This window comes from Microtus pennsylvanicus, chromosome 3 (assembly GCF_037038515.1).
Source record: "Microtus pennsylvanicus isolate mMicPen1 chromosome 3, mMicPen1.hap1, whole genome shotgun sequence".
NCBI classification, from domain to species: domain Eukaryota; kingdom Metazoa; phylum Chordata; class Mammalia; order Rodentia; family Cricetidae; genus Microtus; species Microtus pennsylvanicus.
In genome coordinates, this window is record NC_134581.1 from 50,150,161 (window position 1) to 50,169,523 (window position 19,363).

At 46.9% G+C, this 19,363-nt stretch overlaps 1 protein-coding gene and 1 pseudogene across 1 annotated transcript in view; both read right to left on the reverse strand.

The window, feature by feature from the left end:
• Nucleotides 1-19,363, reverse strand: part of Myo1e (myosin IE) — a 200,027-nt gene that overhangs the window by 40,523 nt on the left and 140,141 nt on the right. The window contains exons 15-18 of the mRNA XM_075965339.1: nucleotides 18,351-18,436; nucleotides 14,078-14,159; nucleotides 7,366-7,472; nucleotides 945-1,043 (exon numbers count right to left, since the gene is read on the reverse strand). Coding sequence (XP_075821454.1) covers nucleotides 945-1,043; nucleotides 7,366-7,472; nucleotides 14,078-14,159; nucleotides 18,351-18,436 — 374 coding nt within the window. The remainder of the gene's footprint in view (nucleotides 1-944; nucleotides 1,044-7,365; nucleotides 7,473-14,077; nucleotides 14,160-18,350; nucleotides 18,437-19,363) is intronic.
• Nucleotides 17,049-17,588, reverse strand: LOC142846671 (small ribosomal subunit protein uS2-like; annotated as a pseudogene).

A 19,363-nucleotide genomic window follows, 5' to 3' on the forward strand; every position in this document is an offset into this window, starting at 1 on the left:
TTGTTTACACACTATTAATCCATCAGGTCAAGTCCAGCTCCCATGTCACGATTATAAATTCTTGTACCCGGTGGTTTGTTCCACAGAAGACATATTAACTCAGTGACATACTCTATATTATGGCTTTCATAAAGAGAAAAAAAAAGCCCTAAAAACAAAAAGAGGGGCAAAAAACCTGAACAGAATTTCCCTAAAGAGGAAATATAAATGGCCAATAAACTCATGAAGAGTTTTGAATATCCTCTGCCATCTGGGAAATGCAAATCAAAGCCACAGTGAGCTACCATTTCACACCCACTAGCAAGGTTAGTCAGATATTAGCATATGTTGGCACAGGATAAAATAAGATGGAATAAAATAGAACCCTCAAATACTGTGGGTGCAGATGCGCCATGGTGCACCCACTTGGGAAAACAGCCTGGCGGTACTCCGCGAGTTAGACACAGAATTAGCATATGACTCAGCAATCCCACTTTAGTTCCGCATCCGAGAACTGGAACACGCATCCTCGCCAAGGCCCAGGCAAGAGCCGCGATAGCAGCGTTATTCATATCGGCCCCAGATGGAAGCCACTGAAGGATGAATAGGTAAAACGTGGCAAATCCATACAATAGAATATTATTCACCAATGAACAAGAGTAAGACGTAGACACACTATATAAACCAACGACGGATCTTGGAAACACCATGATGCCACAGTCATAGCCAGTCACAGAGGACATATATGTGACTTAGGCAAGTTGACGGTGACGGAAAGCAGATGGGAGACAGAGGAGAGCAGGGCTTCTCTTCAGGGCAATAAAATACTCTGAAATGAGTTGTGATGGGTGCCTGCCTCTGTGGCTACATTAACATTTGTTCGGTATGTGCTCTGAATGGACAAATAAGCTAATTTGAACCAAAAAATAAATTCCATTATCCAGAGGTAGGAACTCGTCTGATACCTCTGTAGAAACTTCTGGAAGACTCGCCGATAAGCATAACCGGCTCTTCTCACTCGGATGTTTTCTTTGAGACCCAGGTATTCCACTTGATGCTTTACCCTAAAACAGAAGCGGAAACATGGAGGTTACTGGAAAATTCCGACCCCCTACCACCTCGCCAACTTTCTTAACTACCCCCCACTTGCCCGCCCACCCCCCACCCCCATAATCCTCTATTCGCCCTACTATCAAGCTGCAAGGAACATATTTACAAGACCTGTAATGATAGTGGCCAAGCTGAACTTTTGAACTGCATGATATTAACCTAAAAACATTATGAACTACTGCAATCATTCAAGAAGACATTACACATATATTTTACAGAACAACAGTAAAATAAAAACCCCAAATCAGGCATGAAACTGTGTGCCTGTAATCCTAGCTACTTGAGAGGCTGAGGCAGGAGGATCCAATCCATGAGCACAGAAAATTCAAGGCCATCCTGAATATTTTGAGATCCTGTCTCAAAATAAGAAGTTGGTGAGATGGCTCAGCAGATAAAGTCTTTTGCCACCAAGCCTGCTGAGTTTGGTCTCTGGAGCCCACGTGGTAGGGAGGAGAGACTCATAAGTTGTCTTTTGTCCCCCATCCATGTGCCCTGGCACTCATGTGTACCCCCTTCAAAGAAACAAATAAGTGTAACGCTAAAAATAATTGACAAAAATAAAAATAAAGTCCTACACACTTGACATTTGGATTACAAACAAAATTTTTTTTCAACAAAATAAAGAACCGTTGAATTAAGTGCTGTTAGAGTTGTTTTTATCATTGAAGTTTAATATCAATTTTAGACTCAATGAGACTACACTTCTAGGATTTTTCAAATGACCAAGTTAAGAATGATCTAAAATCACAGGGCAGTGGTGGCGCAAGTCTTTAATCCCAGCACTTGGGAGGCAGAGGCAGGCGGATCTCTGTGAGTTGAGGGCCAGTCTGGTCTACAGAGCGAGTTCCAGGACAGGCTCCATAGTTACTAAGAAACCCTGTCCCCCCCCCCCCAAAAAAAAAGTATGCTGTAAAACCTATTTCAATTATATGTCTTACTGAGTAGCTCTGGCTGGCCTAGATCACATACAGACCCACCTGTCTCTGTCTCTTTGGTGCGACTAGTTTTTTGTTTATTTGTTTTTAAGGAACAGTGAACACCTAGCGTGTTTCCAAGGGTCTAACTTCAGGCAGCCATGTGCACTGCAGACCCCGCCCATCTCTACAGAGGGATGATAGACAAGTTTCCCCACCAGTCATGATTCATTTCTAGTCCTGTTTTTCCAAGCCGGGTTCCACAGGTCTTCTTTGAAACTTGGCCTGCGGCCCAGAGCTCTTTCTTCTCAGCCACAAGAGTTGTCTCCTTCAGGGACAGCTAGTTTCCATTTCCATGTGTGCACGGATGCAGGTGCACATGGTACACGGAGGCATGTGGCTGCTCAAGGTGGATGTCGGACATTATGCTCTCTCTTCTACCTTGCTCAGCAAGGCACAACCCTTTCCTTAAACCCAGAGCCTGTGCTCTGGCCGGGTGCTCGGAGGATCCCCTGTCTCTGCCTTCCGGCTGGAATCACAAGCAGGCCACCACACCCATCTGGCATTTACTTTGGCTTTGGGAAGCATATCTCCAGTCCTTCTGCTTGCACAGCAAGTACTTTGACCACAGAGCCATCTCTTCAGCTCCAGGACAAACAACCTTTCGAGTCTTTATATGAAAAGACAGATATTCAACAGGCACATTCCCCTTGAATTAGAAGCAGAGACACTCTAGAAACCTGACTTGGAAAAATAATTTTCCTTTCTCATTTCTCCAAATACAAAATCACTATTGCCTTTTTCTCTAGTAAGAAAAACACACAGAAGTGCCGTTTTATCTTAAAAAATAGACAAACACAATTTATACGTATGAGTATTTGCTTGCAGTTATGTTATGGGCATGGTGTGTGTGCAATACCTAAAAGTGCCAGCAGAGGGCACTCTATAACTGGGTGTTGGTGATTGATCCTGGGTCCTCTGCCAGAGCTCATAACTGCTGAGCCATCTCTCCAGTCTGAAAGTGCCATCTTCGGGTGTCTGCTGCTTTCAATGCACTATTCACAAACACTGGCTTCTCTCCAAGCCTCAGGCAGGCAATACATCACACATGGATTTATCAGACAGGCCTTGCCTGTGAATCACATAGGCAAGAATATTCTCTGTGTAAAGATCTTGCTTCACAGCTGGTGAGATTGCTCAGCGAGGAAGGCACCTGCTGCCAAGCCTGATGACTGGAGTTCGATTCCTGAGACCACATAACAGAAGGTAAAGACTATACTCCCACAAGTTGTCTTCTGACCTTGACATGTGAGGTGGCACATGAGTACCACACACAACATGCTTGTCCATCCTGGTGCATGAAGAGGCCAGGGGTTAATACTGATGTCTTCCTCAATCCGTTAATCATCTCCTTAGCTTTTTGGAGACAGGGTCTCTCACTGAATCCAGAGCTTGCTATTTATGGAGCCCTCTGGAACGGCTGTGAGCACAACATGGATGCTGGGAACTAAACTCTGGTCCTCTGGAAGAGCAGTAAGTGAGCCCTCTGTCCAGCCCTGAGCTTGTCATTCTGATTAGACTGGCTGGCCGGCAAGCCTCTGGGAGCTTCCTTTCTCAGCGCCGTCCTGCTGGGGTTATAGACTGACACCAATAGGCCCAGCTTTCACGTGGATGCAGGAACCTAAATTCAGCAAGCAGCCTGTGCACTGAGCCATCTCTCCAGCTTGAATCAAGTTAGAGTTTGTTAAAGTGGTATCAAGGTCCAGGAAATTTCTTACATAAATTTTCTGCTGTATGACAATCAGGTCTAGCAAATCCTGTAATGTGTAAAAGAACCTGAAGGTACCAAAGGACCCTAGTTGTTTTTGCTTGAGCATCACTGCTGGTGGGCACTGGTCCCAACTGTTCCCCCAGGTCACCATTTCCACCCTCTGGGAGGATCCACCCAGGACTGTCTTCACTTCCTCCCTCCTTCCCTCAAGCAAGCCAAAAGCTGGGAGGGCAGCAATTCCGAATCCAAGGCCAGCCACTTTGCCAGAAGCCAAACAAAAACACATTTCAACGGGAAACGAAAAACCCCATACCTCATAAACTTGTGGAATGAGTAACCCTCTCCACCAAGAACTTCAATTGAGCATGTAATTCCCACAGCGACTCAGCCTTCCATACTCACAAGGGAGTGAGGCCATCTGTGAGGAAACCCATGGGGGAGCTGTCCGGCTGGAAATAGGAACCAACATCAGCAGCTCGCACCATGAGCTTTCACAAACCATGACGTGGATGCTCACTGAGTCTCTGCTGAAATTCAGTGAAGAACGTCGGTCATGGGAGAGGGGAAAAATACGGGGGAAAGAAAGGTTGGGGGGGGGGGGAGAAAGAGAGAGAGAGAGAGAGAGAGAGAGAGAGAGAGAGAGAGAGAGAGAGAGAGAGAGAGCGCCATCTATCTCTTTTGTGACAGTGTCTCTCATTGCCCTAGAGTTCACCAATTATACTAAGTTGCGTTGGCCAGCGAATCTTGGGGAGTCTCCCTGTCTCCGGCTCCCCAGTGCTGGGATCGCAAGCACATGCCACCAGGTTCAGAATTTTTATATAAAAAGGTTCAAGCAATAGGTACTGTACAATTGACAAGAAAGCCTGTTAGCACAACTATTTTGAGGTTGAGAGCGGTACTTCATTAATAAGCAACTATGGTTTTATTTTTCTCGATTAACTTTTATTACTTTTAATTTTGTGTACTTGTGTGTGTCTAAATGTGGTCATGTGCATGTGAGCACAGGTGCCTGCAGGAGCCAAAGGTGTGGGATTCCCCGGAGCTGGAGTTTCAGGTGGTTGTGAGGTACGTGATGAGGAGGCTGCTGGGAACCAAACTCGGGTCCCCTGTGAGAGCAGCGCATGCTCTGAACTGCTCAGCCAATTCTCTAGCTTCCGGTAAAATGCTTTCATTTAAGATGATTTCTTGGAAAGAGGTGGGGAAGTAAAGTGGGAGAGTTTGCAATGAAGGAAGAGTGGACTCAGGTACCTACCCCTGAGGGGTACTTCTGACGCCAACATTTTCTCTGAGGTTGCCCATGACACCACCCTGCTGTGTGCACGAGCACGTGTATTTGCATGCGTGAGTGGGTGGTCTGTGCACATATCAGTACACGTCAGAGATCTCACTGACATACATTATACCCTAGACCCTCTGTTTAAATGAGCCGGACTGGCAACGTGGAAGACAAAGTGTCTCATGCAGACCAATCACATTTTTTAAAAATATTTGTTTATTTATGTGTAGAGTGTTCTGCCTGTATGTATCCCTGCAGGCCAGAAGAGGGCACCAGATCTCATTACAGATGGTTGTGAGCCACCATGTGGTTGCTGGGAATTGAACTCAGGACTTCTGAAAGGGCAGTCAGTGCTCTTAATCTCTGAGCTGTCTCTCCAGCCCCAGCACAGTTTTGAACCCCGGTCTAGCTCTGGATGGGATGCCAGTGTGGTACTTAGGCTCTAGGTGCTTGCCCTGCAAGCATTAGCCCAGAGTTTGATCCCTAGAAGTCATGCTTAAAATAAGTTAGGCTGGGCATGGTGGCTCATGTTGTAATCCCAGTACTCAGGAGCCGGGGAGCTCGAGGTAGGTGAATCTCTGTGAGTCTTAGGCCAGTCTGATTTACATAGTGAGTCCAGGCCATCCGGAGCTACACAATACGACCATGGATTAAAGGAAGCAAAAGCAGCAGCTCCTGCAGCCACGGTGGTGCACCTGCTCCGCCGTGCCTGGTTTACTTAGTGCTGGGGGAGCAAAGCCTCACCAGGGCCTTCTGTATCCTCCACAACCACTCCACCAACCCAGCTGCATCCCAGCCCACACCCTAGTGTTAAGAATGAAAGAACATTCTTCAGATGGTGATACCCAACCTAGGTGGGCCTGGGTGTGTCTTCTGTTCCCTGTCTGTCCTTCCCCCCCTCTACAGAGGCTCAGGTACCAAATCATCCACCTGTCATTGTTGAGACTGGGGCTTGAGGACAGCATGGGCAAGGGACTCCACCCTGTCTCTCAGAGGTTGCACTTGGCAGCCGCCCTCTTTACGCCTGGTCTCTTCCCATTGTTTCCTTCACTTAGTCACTTAACACCTTGCAAAACTCAGTTTTCTTTTCTCCCAGATAGGAACAGGGCATCCCGGTAGCCTGCGACCAAGTGATGTAGTGATAGAATGGGGGTACCCTCTGTAGTTATCATCACCCCATCATGAGGTCATTCTCCACTTCTTCCCAGGCTCCAAGCGGACAGTAAGACCGGGCTTCATAGGAATGGACCCTGGATTTCCCAGCTGGAGACAAATCTTTTTAAAATATATTCTAAATATTTATTTTATTTAATGTGCACAAATGTTTTGCCTGCCTGCCTGCCTACATGTATCATGTGCATTCCCGGTGCCTGGAAAGGTCAGAAAGGGAGTCAGATCCCCTGACACTGGCATTAAGGATGATTGTAAGCTACCACGTTAAGGCGGGGAATTGAACCTGGGTCCTCTGCAAGAACAAGTGTTGTAAACTGGAGTGCCTTCTCTCCAGCCCCATGGAGATGAATCTTATCTTCTCAGTCAACACCCACAGCTGTCAACTCACTTCAGCTTGCATGGGCCACTTCCTAAATACAAGGGCGCCACAGGCTTCTTCAGGTACCAGGGCACCTGAGCACCCACGGTCCATCCATCGCCTCTGGCTTCATCCCTCCTTCACTCTGTTCTACGGAGTGCTCAGGACCTCTAGCCTGTCCGAGGGTCTTCACGGGCTAGAGCCATTGGCAGATCACGTTACCCCACTTCTCAGGCTTTCCCTTGTGAGCCCGAGCCAAGCATCCTACACAGGCTACATGTTGTCCATCTAAACAAAGCCTCGAACTAACTTTAAGACAGACCATCGGGCCGGGCGGTGGTGGCGCACGCCTTTAATCCCAGCACTCGGAAGGCAGAGGTAGGCAAATCTCTGGGATTCCAGGCAGGCTGGTCTACAAGAGCTAGTTCCGGGACAGGCACCAAAGCTACAGAGAAACCCTGTCTCGAAAAACCAAAAAAAAAAAAAAAAAAAAAGATAGACGACAGACCATCGTGACTCTTCGGTACAAAGGTTTGTTTTAACACCAGCCTCCAAACTAGCCAAGATCAACATCGTAAATTAATTCCGAATGGACTGATACTGCAAACATGTTAAAGACAAGACGAGGTGAACTGTTTGTTACACAGATGTTAAAAATCAGAGACAGGAAGTACCAAGCGCGCGTGCCTCCTCTTTAGACAGAGGTTGGTTCGCCTGAGGGGGAGGTCATGCGTGCTGGCTCACCTCAGACGCCCTGCCCTCTCCTAGTCTCCTTATGACATACCTGCTCTCCTCCCAGTCTTTGGGCTTCTTAGTTTCGTTTGGTTTTATGCAGCGGATGTAGTGGGGTGTACATTTCATTAGGGTGCTCACGAGGTCATTGGCTTGTTTCTAGTGGGAAGGAGAAGGGCAGTTAGAGATGAGGAACTCTCTACGGCGGACGAGCTTCCAAACCCAACCTGCAGGACTCTAGTATGGGAGCACATAGCTAGAAACTAATCCTCATGGGTCTGCTTGCTGTGCCTGAGCTAGGTATCCTGAAGAGCCTTGAGGTGCCACTGACTTTTATGATGATTTTTATCACACCTAGGAGCTGGAAAATTGAACACTGAAAACCCATTAGGCAGTTTTAGTACAGTTAATAAATAAAAGCTATAGATATATGTACATACATGCATGCATGTATGTACATATGTACATATGCCTGTAAATCTTCACATGTGACTCTTCATCAGGAATAATGCTGTTGTCAATTTGTACTGACTGAGGTCATTGTAAAAACACTTGTGTGTGTGTGTGTTTTGGTTTTTGAAACAGGGTCTCAGGCATCCTAGGCTATTTTAACTCACTAACTTAAAGGATGACCTTTAAGTCCTGATTATCCTGCCTCAGCATCCTAAGTGCTAGGATTATAGTCATGCCTGACTATGCCTGGTTCTTGATACAATTATTACTATTTTTGGCTTATTTGTTTAAAATAATGAGCAGGGGTGAAATCTCTTTCCTAATCGTGTCATCTATGAAGAATCTCTTTATTAAAATGAGGAAGAGGTTGGAGAAAGGGCTCTGCAGTTACGGGAGTTTGCTACTCTTCCAGAGGACCCGAGTTCAGTTCCTAGTCTCCTACAATGGGTGGTTCACAACTGCCTGTAATTCCAGCTCCAAGGGATCTGTGGGCACCTGCATACACATACACATACACACACACACACCACCACCACCATCACCACCAATAATAATTATTATTATTAATAAATAAATGGATGTAAACTTACAGCTAAACAGAGTGAAATTCACTAAAAATATATATAATTCATTAATGTCATATATGCTGTTTCATCCAGTGTCCCCTTGCCTTGTCCCTCCACAGGGCTCTCAGAAGGCTCCCTGCACTTTCCTTGTGGGACAGAACTTAGTCGTCACACAGCAAAATGAGTCTGTGTAAAATCATCCGTCACTAACCGTGCCCTGGGTACCCAGAGCAGGACTGAGTTCAAGCAGAAAAAGCCACATAAACAAATCTGGGACTGCTTAGGATGTATTTCAGATCATGAGAATTGCACACGTGGAAGAAACGGGAGTAGCTGCTCACATGAGCAACTCCAGCGCACAGCTAAGCACTCCCTAGGGGTCCATGATGCTCTACTTAGGCAAACTCTCCTTCTGAGACTGTCAGCATGCAGAGAGACAAAAAAAAAAAAACCTCTAAAAGAAAATAGTGGGAAGACCTGCCAGGAAACCAGGGAGCCATTCCCAGTCAGCAGAAGGGCTCTGCTGACGAGAGACAACCCGCTCGCAATTAAGGCTTCTCTATTTTCACGCACTTGGGAATCTGAAACCCTCAGAAAACTGATGGGTAGCAAAGAGGATGTTCACTAGTGAATGGTGTGCTCGTGTGAGCGCGTAGAAAACAGCATTCTTGGCGCTGCCTGGAACTGAGGATGGGATAGAGAGGTTGCCCCACGGTAGTAAGGACTCTGACCACAAAGGAAATTGCCTTCTACCTTCTTTGCTGATAAAATGCCATTTGGAAACAAACCTGATGATCTCAGCTGTACGTCAGGTGAAGTCCACAGGGAGGGACTATGGGGTCTCTCTGAGCAAAGCTTTTAAAGTTCTAGTTATTTACGCCATGTGTGTTGAGGGTTTTGCATGCAGGTACGTATGTGCGCCATGTGCATGCATGGTGCCCATGGAGGTCAGAAGAGGGCATTGGCTCCCCTGGAGTTATGGATGGGTGTGAGTCACCCAACATGTAGGTGCTGGGATTCAAAGCTGGGTCCTCCAGCCAGTGCTCTTAACTTGATGAGCCATCTCTCCAACCCTAACCTTTCTTTTTCTTTTTCTTTTCTTTTCTTTTTTTAAATAGGGTCTCTGTGTAGAGCCCTGGCATTTTGGAACTTACCATACAGACTAGGTTGGCTTCAAAATTACAGAGATCTCCCTGCTTCTGCCTCTGAGTGCCACCACACCCAACTCTTCGTTTCTAAGTCTCCAAATTTCTAGTTTGCTTTCAGCTTTTGATACTAATTTTTATTTACTGCTATTAAGCCCTAAGTAGGTAGCGGCAGACTTCCTTTGTACTGCAGCCTAAGGGACACACCCAGAGGCGGCAGGGTCACTTCACGTGTCCCCTGACGTAATTCTTCTTACAATAGTCACAACAATCCTGGGGGGGGGGGTCATGACTGCTCCTACTTTTGCTTTTTCAAATGAGAATACCAAGCTTTACAGGACAAAGGATACCTTGGGACAATACAATTTGTACTTCACAAAGATGAGACTTGCAACCAAGTCCACGTTTCTTACCCACAATGCTCTCTTGCCTTCCTATGAGTGATACAGAACAGTGCAGTGTGGCAGCAAAGGGATTGGCTGGGTAAATGTGGGCAGGATAGTCTACATTTCAATGGCTATTGGTCACTCTTGGTGTCCCATGAGGTGACTAGGAAGCAAACCGGATTAGTTCTGACTCCAGCCAAGCATGCATTCGCTAGATAAAGAGGTACCAGCATTATTCAACAGAAGCGGGAACCAAATTACAAAAACAAGATGAGAGTCTCGGTGCTCCTGGCTCTGTTATGGAAGAGGTGGTACACCATGGGTCTGCCCATGTTTCTAGGCTTGAGCTCCTCCAGCGGCAGCCCACACAGGTGGATGACGCTAGAAAGCCTCTGATGTCTTAAAGGCAGGAGCATATGCCGCAGTGCATGATGGTATTGTTCGCCATCTCCCACTCTCGGCTCCAGGTTCACTCGGGTAATGCCTCGTGTATCTACCTGCACTCACTAGGAGCTTGAGTCTGCCCTGTCTCGAATCAAACCTTCACTCTGATCTCAACACTGGCCTCTTCCAATCACAACATATCACTGAAGGAAGCCTCAGAATCAAGCATTATTAAATGTAATATGTTTTATTTAAAAGATTTGTTTTTATTGTACGCAAGTGCATGTTTTGCTGGCATGTACTCATGTGTAAGTGCCCTTGGCGGTGAGAAGAGGAAGTTGGATTCCCCTGGGACTGAAGTTACGGATGGTTGTGAGCCACCATGTGGATGCCAGGGACCAACCAACCCGCTCTGCTGAGAGATCTCTCCAGCTTCATAAATGCAATATATTTTTTTGCTCCAGTAACTTGATGGGAGTGCCCATCAAATGACAATTCTAATTAATTCCTGTAGATCAGTTTTTATTTTCAAATGATTAAAACAATAAAATGTGCAATACTAAAACTACTTTCAATATAAAATTTTCTGTCCAGAAACCTGGAGTCCCTTTCAATATACTGTTGGGACATGTCTGCCAAATAGTATAGATACGGAAGGGACAAGGGACTGGGCCATGGCTATGCATCCCTCAGTGATGTTTCGGGAGGGCATATAAAATAGACTTTCATTACTGTAGATCACCAGGCAGACCTCGATCACAGGATCCATCAGAGAGTGTGGGATTTGGGTAAGTATACAAGTAGAATTGTATATATCCCTTTAGATAACTAAACTTCAGCCTGATCTCCCTAGACAAAGACCCCAAATGTGGTTTTCTAAACATTCTGTGTACAGTCCAGAAAGGCAGTAACTTTTTAAACTACACACGAACATGAAGAAAGGAAGGAAGCGGCCTTCAAAGGAGAAGTAAGAGGCCTCCATCCCCATTCATGAGGCATATTCCAGACCACTTGAAAATGAGTCACTGTGACCTTGGGGGATCTGAGCCCTTGGATCTGAACGTGACAGTCTCATGACTAGAGTTTCCAGCCCAGAGCTTGTCCTCATCCGGGTCCTTCAGGCTAAGGCATGAGTCAGAACTTCATGCAGATGTTAGCATCTGGGCCTCAGGAAAATCACATCTGTTGTCTGCCCTCAGCTCTCTGTCCCAGAGACCCAAATCCAGTCAAGCCTTAGAATGGCTCTTAAGGACATGATGTCCCTATAACTGAGAGGGCTCTGCCTACCAGCTCAAAACTCAGCCTGCCTTAGCCGGGTGGTGGTGGCACACTCCTTTAATCCCAGCACTTGGGAGGCAGAGGCAGGTGGATCTCTGTGAGTTTGAGGCCAACCTGGTCTACAAGAGCTAGTTCCAGGACAGAGAAACCCTGTCTTAAAACAAAACAAAACAAAAACAAACAAACAAACAAACAAACAAAAAACAAACTCAGCCTGCCGTGTGGACATGGTATTGTTTGTCTGTGGTGTCTTCTGTTCAGATGATTGATGCAGGAGGCTGGCTTGAGTCCAAAAGTTTGAAGAATATGACAAGATTTCATCTTTGTTTCTTTGGGACAGTCCCATTTTTCAACCAGACTAGCATGGAACTCATGACCCATGACCCTCTTGCCTTAGTCCCACACCTGGTGAGACTACACAATCCCCCAGCACCTTCCTGTGACTCAGACTCGTAATCCTCCCGCGTCTACTGCCTAAGCACTGGGATCCTGCCTGTGTGCTAACTCAGCTGGAGCGGCTTAGAATGACCTAGCTGTTGTTTATGCTGCTGGGGCTCAAATACCATTTCTTGATCCATCCAGATAGTCCAAATATTCCATTCTGAAAACAACAGTCAACAACCGCACTAACATCTCACGTCTGACTTCAGCCACAAAATGTAAAAGGTCCTCTTATGGAACCGTGCCCTTTACTGAAGCCAGTGTTTCTGTCCCCAGGAAGGTTATCAAGATCTGGAAAGACAGGCTTCAATCCATGAAAGAGTCGGAAGCGAAAGGGCCGAGGGCAGTGCGGTCACAACGATGGCGTCTGTGACACTGGTGTCAATCAGGAAGGCACAAGCTGAAGGGCACCATGGAATGGAAGTGAAGGAGGATGAGTAGAAGCCTAGGGCAAGGAAGGAGCATGTGTAAAAAGAAAGAAAACAAACCACCCACAGCAGTAAGCAGAGACGAGGGCATGGGCAAGGAAGAGGGAGCACACTGGTAGGCAGGAATGTAAGGATGCAGACACTGACTATGGATGACTGGATCTAACCATCAAGGCAACACTTGGACTTTAGTGCTACAGTCTCCACCTTGCAGATAAGTAAGAAGTGCTGAGAACTTTTTTGTTTGTTTGTTTGTTTTTGTTTTGTTTTTTGAGACAGGGTTTCTCTGTTGCTTTGGTTCCTGTCCTAGAACTAGCTCTTGTAAATTAGGCTGACCTCGAACTCCCAGAGATCCATCTGCCTCTGCCTCCTGAGTGCTGGGATTGAAGACATGTGCCACCACCGCCTGGCACTGAGAACTTTTAAAATAATTAGTTAGGTATTTTTATGGGTCCATGTGCCTGTGTGAGTTTATGTGTACCGTGTGTGTAGGAGCCAATAAGAAGCCAGAAGAGGGACCTCTGATCGCCTGAAACTGGAGCTGCAGATGGCTCTGAGCTGCAGTGTGGGTGCTGGGATCTGAACCTGGGTCCTGTGTAAGAGCAGACAGTGATTTTAACCACTGAGTCATTTCTCTTGTCCCAGATGCTGAGAATTTAAACCAAAGGTTGGTAATAACGTAGACAGTAAAAGTTACAGGGGACTAAACTCCAAATGCCAAATATTAGTCACTTGATCTCTTTGATTATTAAACTGGAGACATATTTAACTGATTTAATATATACATATATATGTATATATATATATTCATATGTGTAGATAAACATTTTTTCTTTATTTTTTGAGATAGTGTCTCAGATAGCCCAGACCTGTCTTGAATTTACTATATAGCCAAGAGATGACCTTGAACTTCTGGTGGTCCTGCATCGACCTTGCCAGGGCTGGGATTATAGGCATGTACCACCATGCCTAGTTTTATGGATTTTTAGGTGTGGACCCAAAAGATAGGGATTTGTATACTCTAGACAAGTCCTGTACCAACTAAGCCATGATCATTTCCAGCTCTGAAAAATGTTCTGAACTGGTATTATCTTTAGAAAATTCAGCAAATAGTTGTCAATGTCATAAGATAAAGTGTCCTTGACTCTTCACCATCCACAGAATTTTAGCATTGCTACCACCATACAGCCAGATGAGTCTGTACTTCACAGCACAGAGAAGCCTGTAAGACCCAGGGAGAAGGGATGTGTAAATCACCCCTAAAGATGAACTGGGGTTTCTGGCAAGTTTCATACTTGGCATGCCTTGAGGGCTTGGCCTGGAAAAGCACCACCAATATCCAGAACATGATTCCGAACCACAAAATTCCTAGTTTAACATAAATCCTTCCAGATTCACTTTAAAGCCAGTTCCTCTGTAAAAGCACCGATTATTACATGCTGCCCATTAAGCCATGAGCTACTTAATATCCAACCGGGGACCAGGATGGCCAAGTCAAATTCAGCTATATCCTGTGACTTTCCTCCCCTCCCCCCCTTTTCTTGGCAAGTAGCCTAACTTCTGGGCATATCTGTGACCATACCCCTATGCTATGCTGGCCTTATTGCCCTAGCGCACAGTTCCTGCCTGCTAGACAACTCAAGCTCTTAGAGGGATCCAAACCTTTCCCAGAATAGAACCAACCTTTATTTTGCTTCCTGCGGTCGTTGGGCGGCCTTTCTTGTCGGCTTGCAGGTTTTCAGGAAATAAAGATTGTATAAAAGGCCTGGAAAATGAGAAAGAGGATGGATCAGCACTCTCTCAGTTCTGTGGGGGCTGGATGTGCCGTCCAGAAGCATATAACACTGGCCACAGAAAAACCATGTGATTTACAGTGCAAGCCTGCAAGATGCAGCCTGGGCAACTGAACCCCAGACAGAAAACACCAGAGAAAGAACTGTACGATAGAAGCGCGTCACAGTCTCAAACACAGAAATAAGTTTGGAACATCCTGGCCTCTGGAACTGGGGGCTACCGTGAGGACAGCACAGCAGAGGGGAGGAAGACAGGATGCATTTGTGAAGACAAGTTAGCTAGACTGGAGCCCTGCGGATGGTGTGAGCTGGGGCATTGGAGGTTCATGCCGCTCTGCTTGTGAGAACCCATTTCCAAATCTGATCACGGTTGAGTGTCGCCCCTGGATAATTCTTTGATGGGGATTAAAGGGGAGTGCCCTACACATCTTAGGATCTTCGTTTGCTTGGTTAAAAAAATATTTCCTTTTTTTTATTTATGTATATTGTGCACACTTTTTTGCTAGAAGAGAACATTAGATCCCACTATAGATGGCTGTGAGCCATCATGTGGGTGCTGGGAATTGAACTCAGGACCTCTGGAAGATCAGCTAGCGTTCTTGACCACTGAACCATCACTCCAGCCCGTTTGTCTATTTTTGAGGTATGGTTTTATGTAGTCCAGGCTGATCTTGAAGTCCCATGTAGCCCAGGATGACCTTGACTTTCTGGTCCTCCCGTTTCTGTTTCCCAAGTGAATTGTAGGATTTTTGTACACTGTGAAGAGGTATTGCTGTGATTGGTGTAATAAAAAGCTGAGCGGTCAATAGCTAGGCAGGAGAGATAGATGGCACTTCTGGGCAGAGAGAGGAAGAGGATGATGGAGGTGCAGAACACACGGAATGGGAGAGAGGTAAAAGCCACGTGGTAGAATGTAGATTAATAAAAATTGGGTTAATTTCAGTTATAAGAGCTAGTGTGTCAAGCCTAAGCTAAGGCCAAGCTTTCATAATTACTAACAAGTCTCCATGTCATTATTTGGGAGCTGGTGGTCCAAAGAAAAGTCCGCTTACACTGGGATTACAGTCCTTTGCCCCTTAGTTCCCTGAGGGGCTAGGGAACAAGCCCAGGGAGCTGAGTATGCTACGCAAGCACAGTACCAACCAAGCCATATCCCCAGGCCTACTGAGTGGCTCCTGCTTGCTAGAGGCCAGCTAGCAACACTGGTCCCACTCCCGTGACAAACGGCCTTTGAGTAGGAGCAGTTTCACGTGCTGCAGTCACAAGTCACCGAGCGTTTGTCTGCTGAATATAAATTCCCTTGATAACTCTAACCGAGTACCCAACAGGCACACAGGGCAGGGACATGTATGGTTACTTTGATGTGCCTGGTGTCTGAACCATAGCTCAATAAATGTCTCCTAACTGGCTCAGTGAATGAAGTGGCCCACATAAGTTGACAGTTGGATATGCCAACTCAAATCCATTGCCCCTTGAGTAACCTTTCGGTCTTTAGAAATTTCCGGGACGTTTCCCAGCCGTCTACTGCTGACCTGGCCAGACATAAGCACCATGGACTTTTAAAGCAATCACATTATAAAACAATATGCTGCGTCTAGATGACAGGAGTTTATGTGGGCTCATCAATTGCTCTTGAACTTGACAGGAGTTTTAATAATTAAAAACCACCTCTGAAAGTAAGAGGCTTTCACCTGGCTGCCACAAAACCCACAAGCCGGGACTCGCAGCTTCCATAACCTTCTTAGAGGACAGCACATCGAGGTTACGCATTTTGAATGAAAAGAGATGTGACATCTCAAGAGTGAGTGTGAAGAAGCTCTGGCAAAGGATGGTGGTGGAACACCAGCGTGGGGGAGGATGGTGGTGGAGCACCAGCATGGGGGAGGATGGTGGTGGAGCACCAGAGCGAGGGAGGATGGTGGTGGAGCACCAGAGCGAGGGAGGATGTTGGCGGAACACCAGCGTGGGGGAGGATGGTGGTGGAGCACCAGAGTGAGGGAGGATGGTGGTGGAGCACCAGAGCGAGGGAGGATGGTGGAGGAGCACCAGCGTGGGAGAGGATGGTGGAGGAGCACCAGCGTGGGGGAGGATGGTGGCGGAGCACCAGCGTGGGGGGAGGATGGTGGTGGAGCACCAGCATGGGGGAGGATATTGGGACTTTGGGGGAGACATTTAAATGAAGCAAGAATAGCTCCTCACTGGGGCTAGGAAAAGAAGCCGTGTTTTGCTTTCATTGCAGTTATCAGAAAGCTGCTGCAATTGCTGCTGTTGCTTAAAAGTAGTTATCCCTGGCTGGGGATGCAGTACAGTCAGTCGACTGTGTGCCTAGCATGCAGGAAGTCCTGGAGTCAACCCAGCCATCACATGCTGGAGTGTGTAATCCCAGCACTCCAGAGGTAAAGGCAGAAAGACAGGATTTCAAAATCAGCCTGGGAGACACCACCTCCAAAATGAATAATGAAACGAATGCTTGCATCCGTTCCACAGTAGAGGCTCCTCCTAGGGTTGGTTTTCTTTTCTTTTCTTTTCTTTTTTGAAACATTATTTCCATCCACCTTTTCATTTGGCTCAAGTATCTTGGAGACTGGCTTGTGGCCACCGGTTCCAGCCCATTAAGTGGCCGAGCAATGGCAGCTACAGACCGGTCCTCAGTGGTCCGTAGGAAACTGATGGACAGCTACTACAGTGGTTACCTACACACCCTCAGACCAGTGACTCAGCAGTTGGTCCGTTCACCCTGCAATTCCTCCTTGGTCTCATCCTTTTCAGCAAGCACCTTCTCCATCTTGTCAGGGTCTCTACAGAAGCATGACCTCCAGTGGGCGGGCACTCATGGGAGATGGTGTCACACACACACCTTCCTAGGTCAGCGTCAACATCAGACCCACTGGGTGAGCACCCTGTCGTGGCACAGAGTGGAAATGTCCCTGTAGCACAGAACAGAATCTGTGTTATACATAGCCATGGTAGACTGGTAGATATATGATGTCTCTGTGAGGAGCTGAACGCCAATCCTGTGGCCAGCCACCAGCAGCAGCCATAGCTCCCTGAAGGCTGCTTGGATCTGGTTTGTGAATGTTCCAGGCATGAAGCAGCCAGCAACTCGAGTGGCTCCAGGGGCAGCCAAATGTCAGTACAGCTCATTGGCCACTGTCCCTGGAGATGATGCTGACCTCAGCGCTGTTCTCGGTGGCAACAAAGGCTTGAGCTGCCAGCAGCAGCTTCTTCCAGGCCCTCTTCAGGCTCTTGATGGAGACACCACCACTGTTTCTTTTGTGGATGTGTTCTTCCAGCTGGAGATCAAGAGTGGTGCCACCTAAGTATGGTCCTGTGGCAAGGAATGTGAGGACATCCTTCTCCTACATCTGCAGGACATCAAGGGCTCCAGACACTCTGCGCATTTCCCTTTACGTTACAATAGGAATCAAAAACAAAGCTACAGGGATCCCTCCCTGGAGAGCAGGGGCAAGTTCCTCTTAGACTTCTCGGTCTCCAATTGCTTCAGCAATTCAGGCTCATTAGCCACCTTTAAAAACGGAGTGGCCATGGAAAATCATTTGGCTATATGCTGAGGGTAAAGTATCCTAGAAGTAGATTCTTCTACTCTTGCTGGTCAGAAATAGCTCTTCCAGGCTGGCGTCAGTATGGCCGCCTCTCCCTCCTAACAGTATTGACGATGATGGAGACAGACATACAGATGACAGACATACAGATGGCACTTGAGGGGAGGATATATTAGGACAGAAGGGAGAGATGAAGACTGAAAGGAGAGAAGCGCTTTGGAGAAAACAGACAAATTATAAACCAGACTCAACCATTCTAAAGGAGCCAGGTGTTAGCATGCCAATCCCACTCTGGTTTGCACCCTGAAACAATACCATCACTGCTTTGTGATGGCATGGGACGGGGAGGTTGAGAGCGCTGGCTGCTCTTCTGGAGGATGTGGGTTCAATTCCTAGCACCCACATGGAGGCCCACAAACGATCTGTAACTCCAGTTCCAGGGGATCTGAGGCCCTCTTCTGTCCTCTGTGCGTACCAGGCACACACGGTACACAGACACACAAGCAGGCAAAACGCCCACGTACATGAAAACAAAGCAAGAACAGCAACAATGAAACCAACATGTACCGCCTGCCTGTGAAGCCGACAGAGGACACTTACAGCTCACTGCTCTGCATGAGTTCAATCAGATCCATGAAAAGCACGTCCCGGTTCCTTTCACAGAAGCCATCCATGTCATAGGAAACCTGGCCAAGAATGGGAAGAAGTCAAATTTTATCCTACACATGTCTTTGGCTAAACATATCCTTAAATGGGTATGGCTCTCCTCATTGGAAGGCAGACGTTTCTAGCTGTAGCCTCTGCCGTCCACACTTTGTGCTGTCGTTACCTAAAGGCTATCCGCTGGCTTAGATGACCATGACCTAAAGGTGGGTGATGAAGATCTGGTCCTTCAGATATGTGTGATGCTTCAGCTCTCAAGAACACAGGTCCATTTGTCTGTGGACCCCTAAGCATATCTGAGCAACACACAACGTTATTTTTCCCAAGTTCTGACCAAGGGAAGAAAAAGGGATCCTCGTGCTCACTCATCAAGTATGCCAACTGAAACTTGGTAATTGCTCTTAGAAGCAGCATCAGAGCTGTGCCCATCTGACCTGAACTCGATGCTCAGGGACCGTGATTAACAAGAGACTAGCTGGGAGGAAAGATTTTATCCATGGAGTTCCATAGGATCAGGAAGCATCCAACAGCCTTGACCCCAAATTCTACTAGGACCCTACATGGTTGTGTACCCCGTAGGTACCTAGTTACTCACTTTGTGAGGGAAGACATTAAAGTCAGTCCCAGTGCCCACGGGAAAGCAGAGGAAGGCAAGTTTGTGGTTGCAACCGTCAGGACAAAAGTCTATTGCTTCAGCAGCTGCGGTACACAGCAGATCTGTGCTTTTAAAAGAAGCAGCCCTGTAGGCAGTGCTTTGTTTTAACTCTTCAAAAAAATTTTTTTTGATTTTTCGAGACAGGGTTTCTCTGTAGCTTTGGTGCCCGTCCCGGAATTAGCTCTTGTAGACCAGGCTGGCCTCGAACTCCCAGAGATCCACCTGCCTCTGCCTCCCAAATGCTGGGATTAAAGGCTGCGCCACCACCTTCAAATTCTTTAAAGGTCCTATTTGT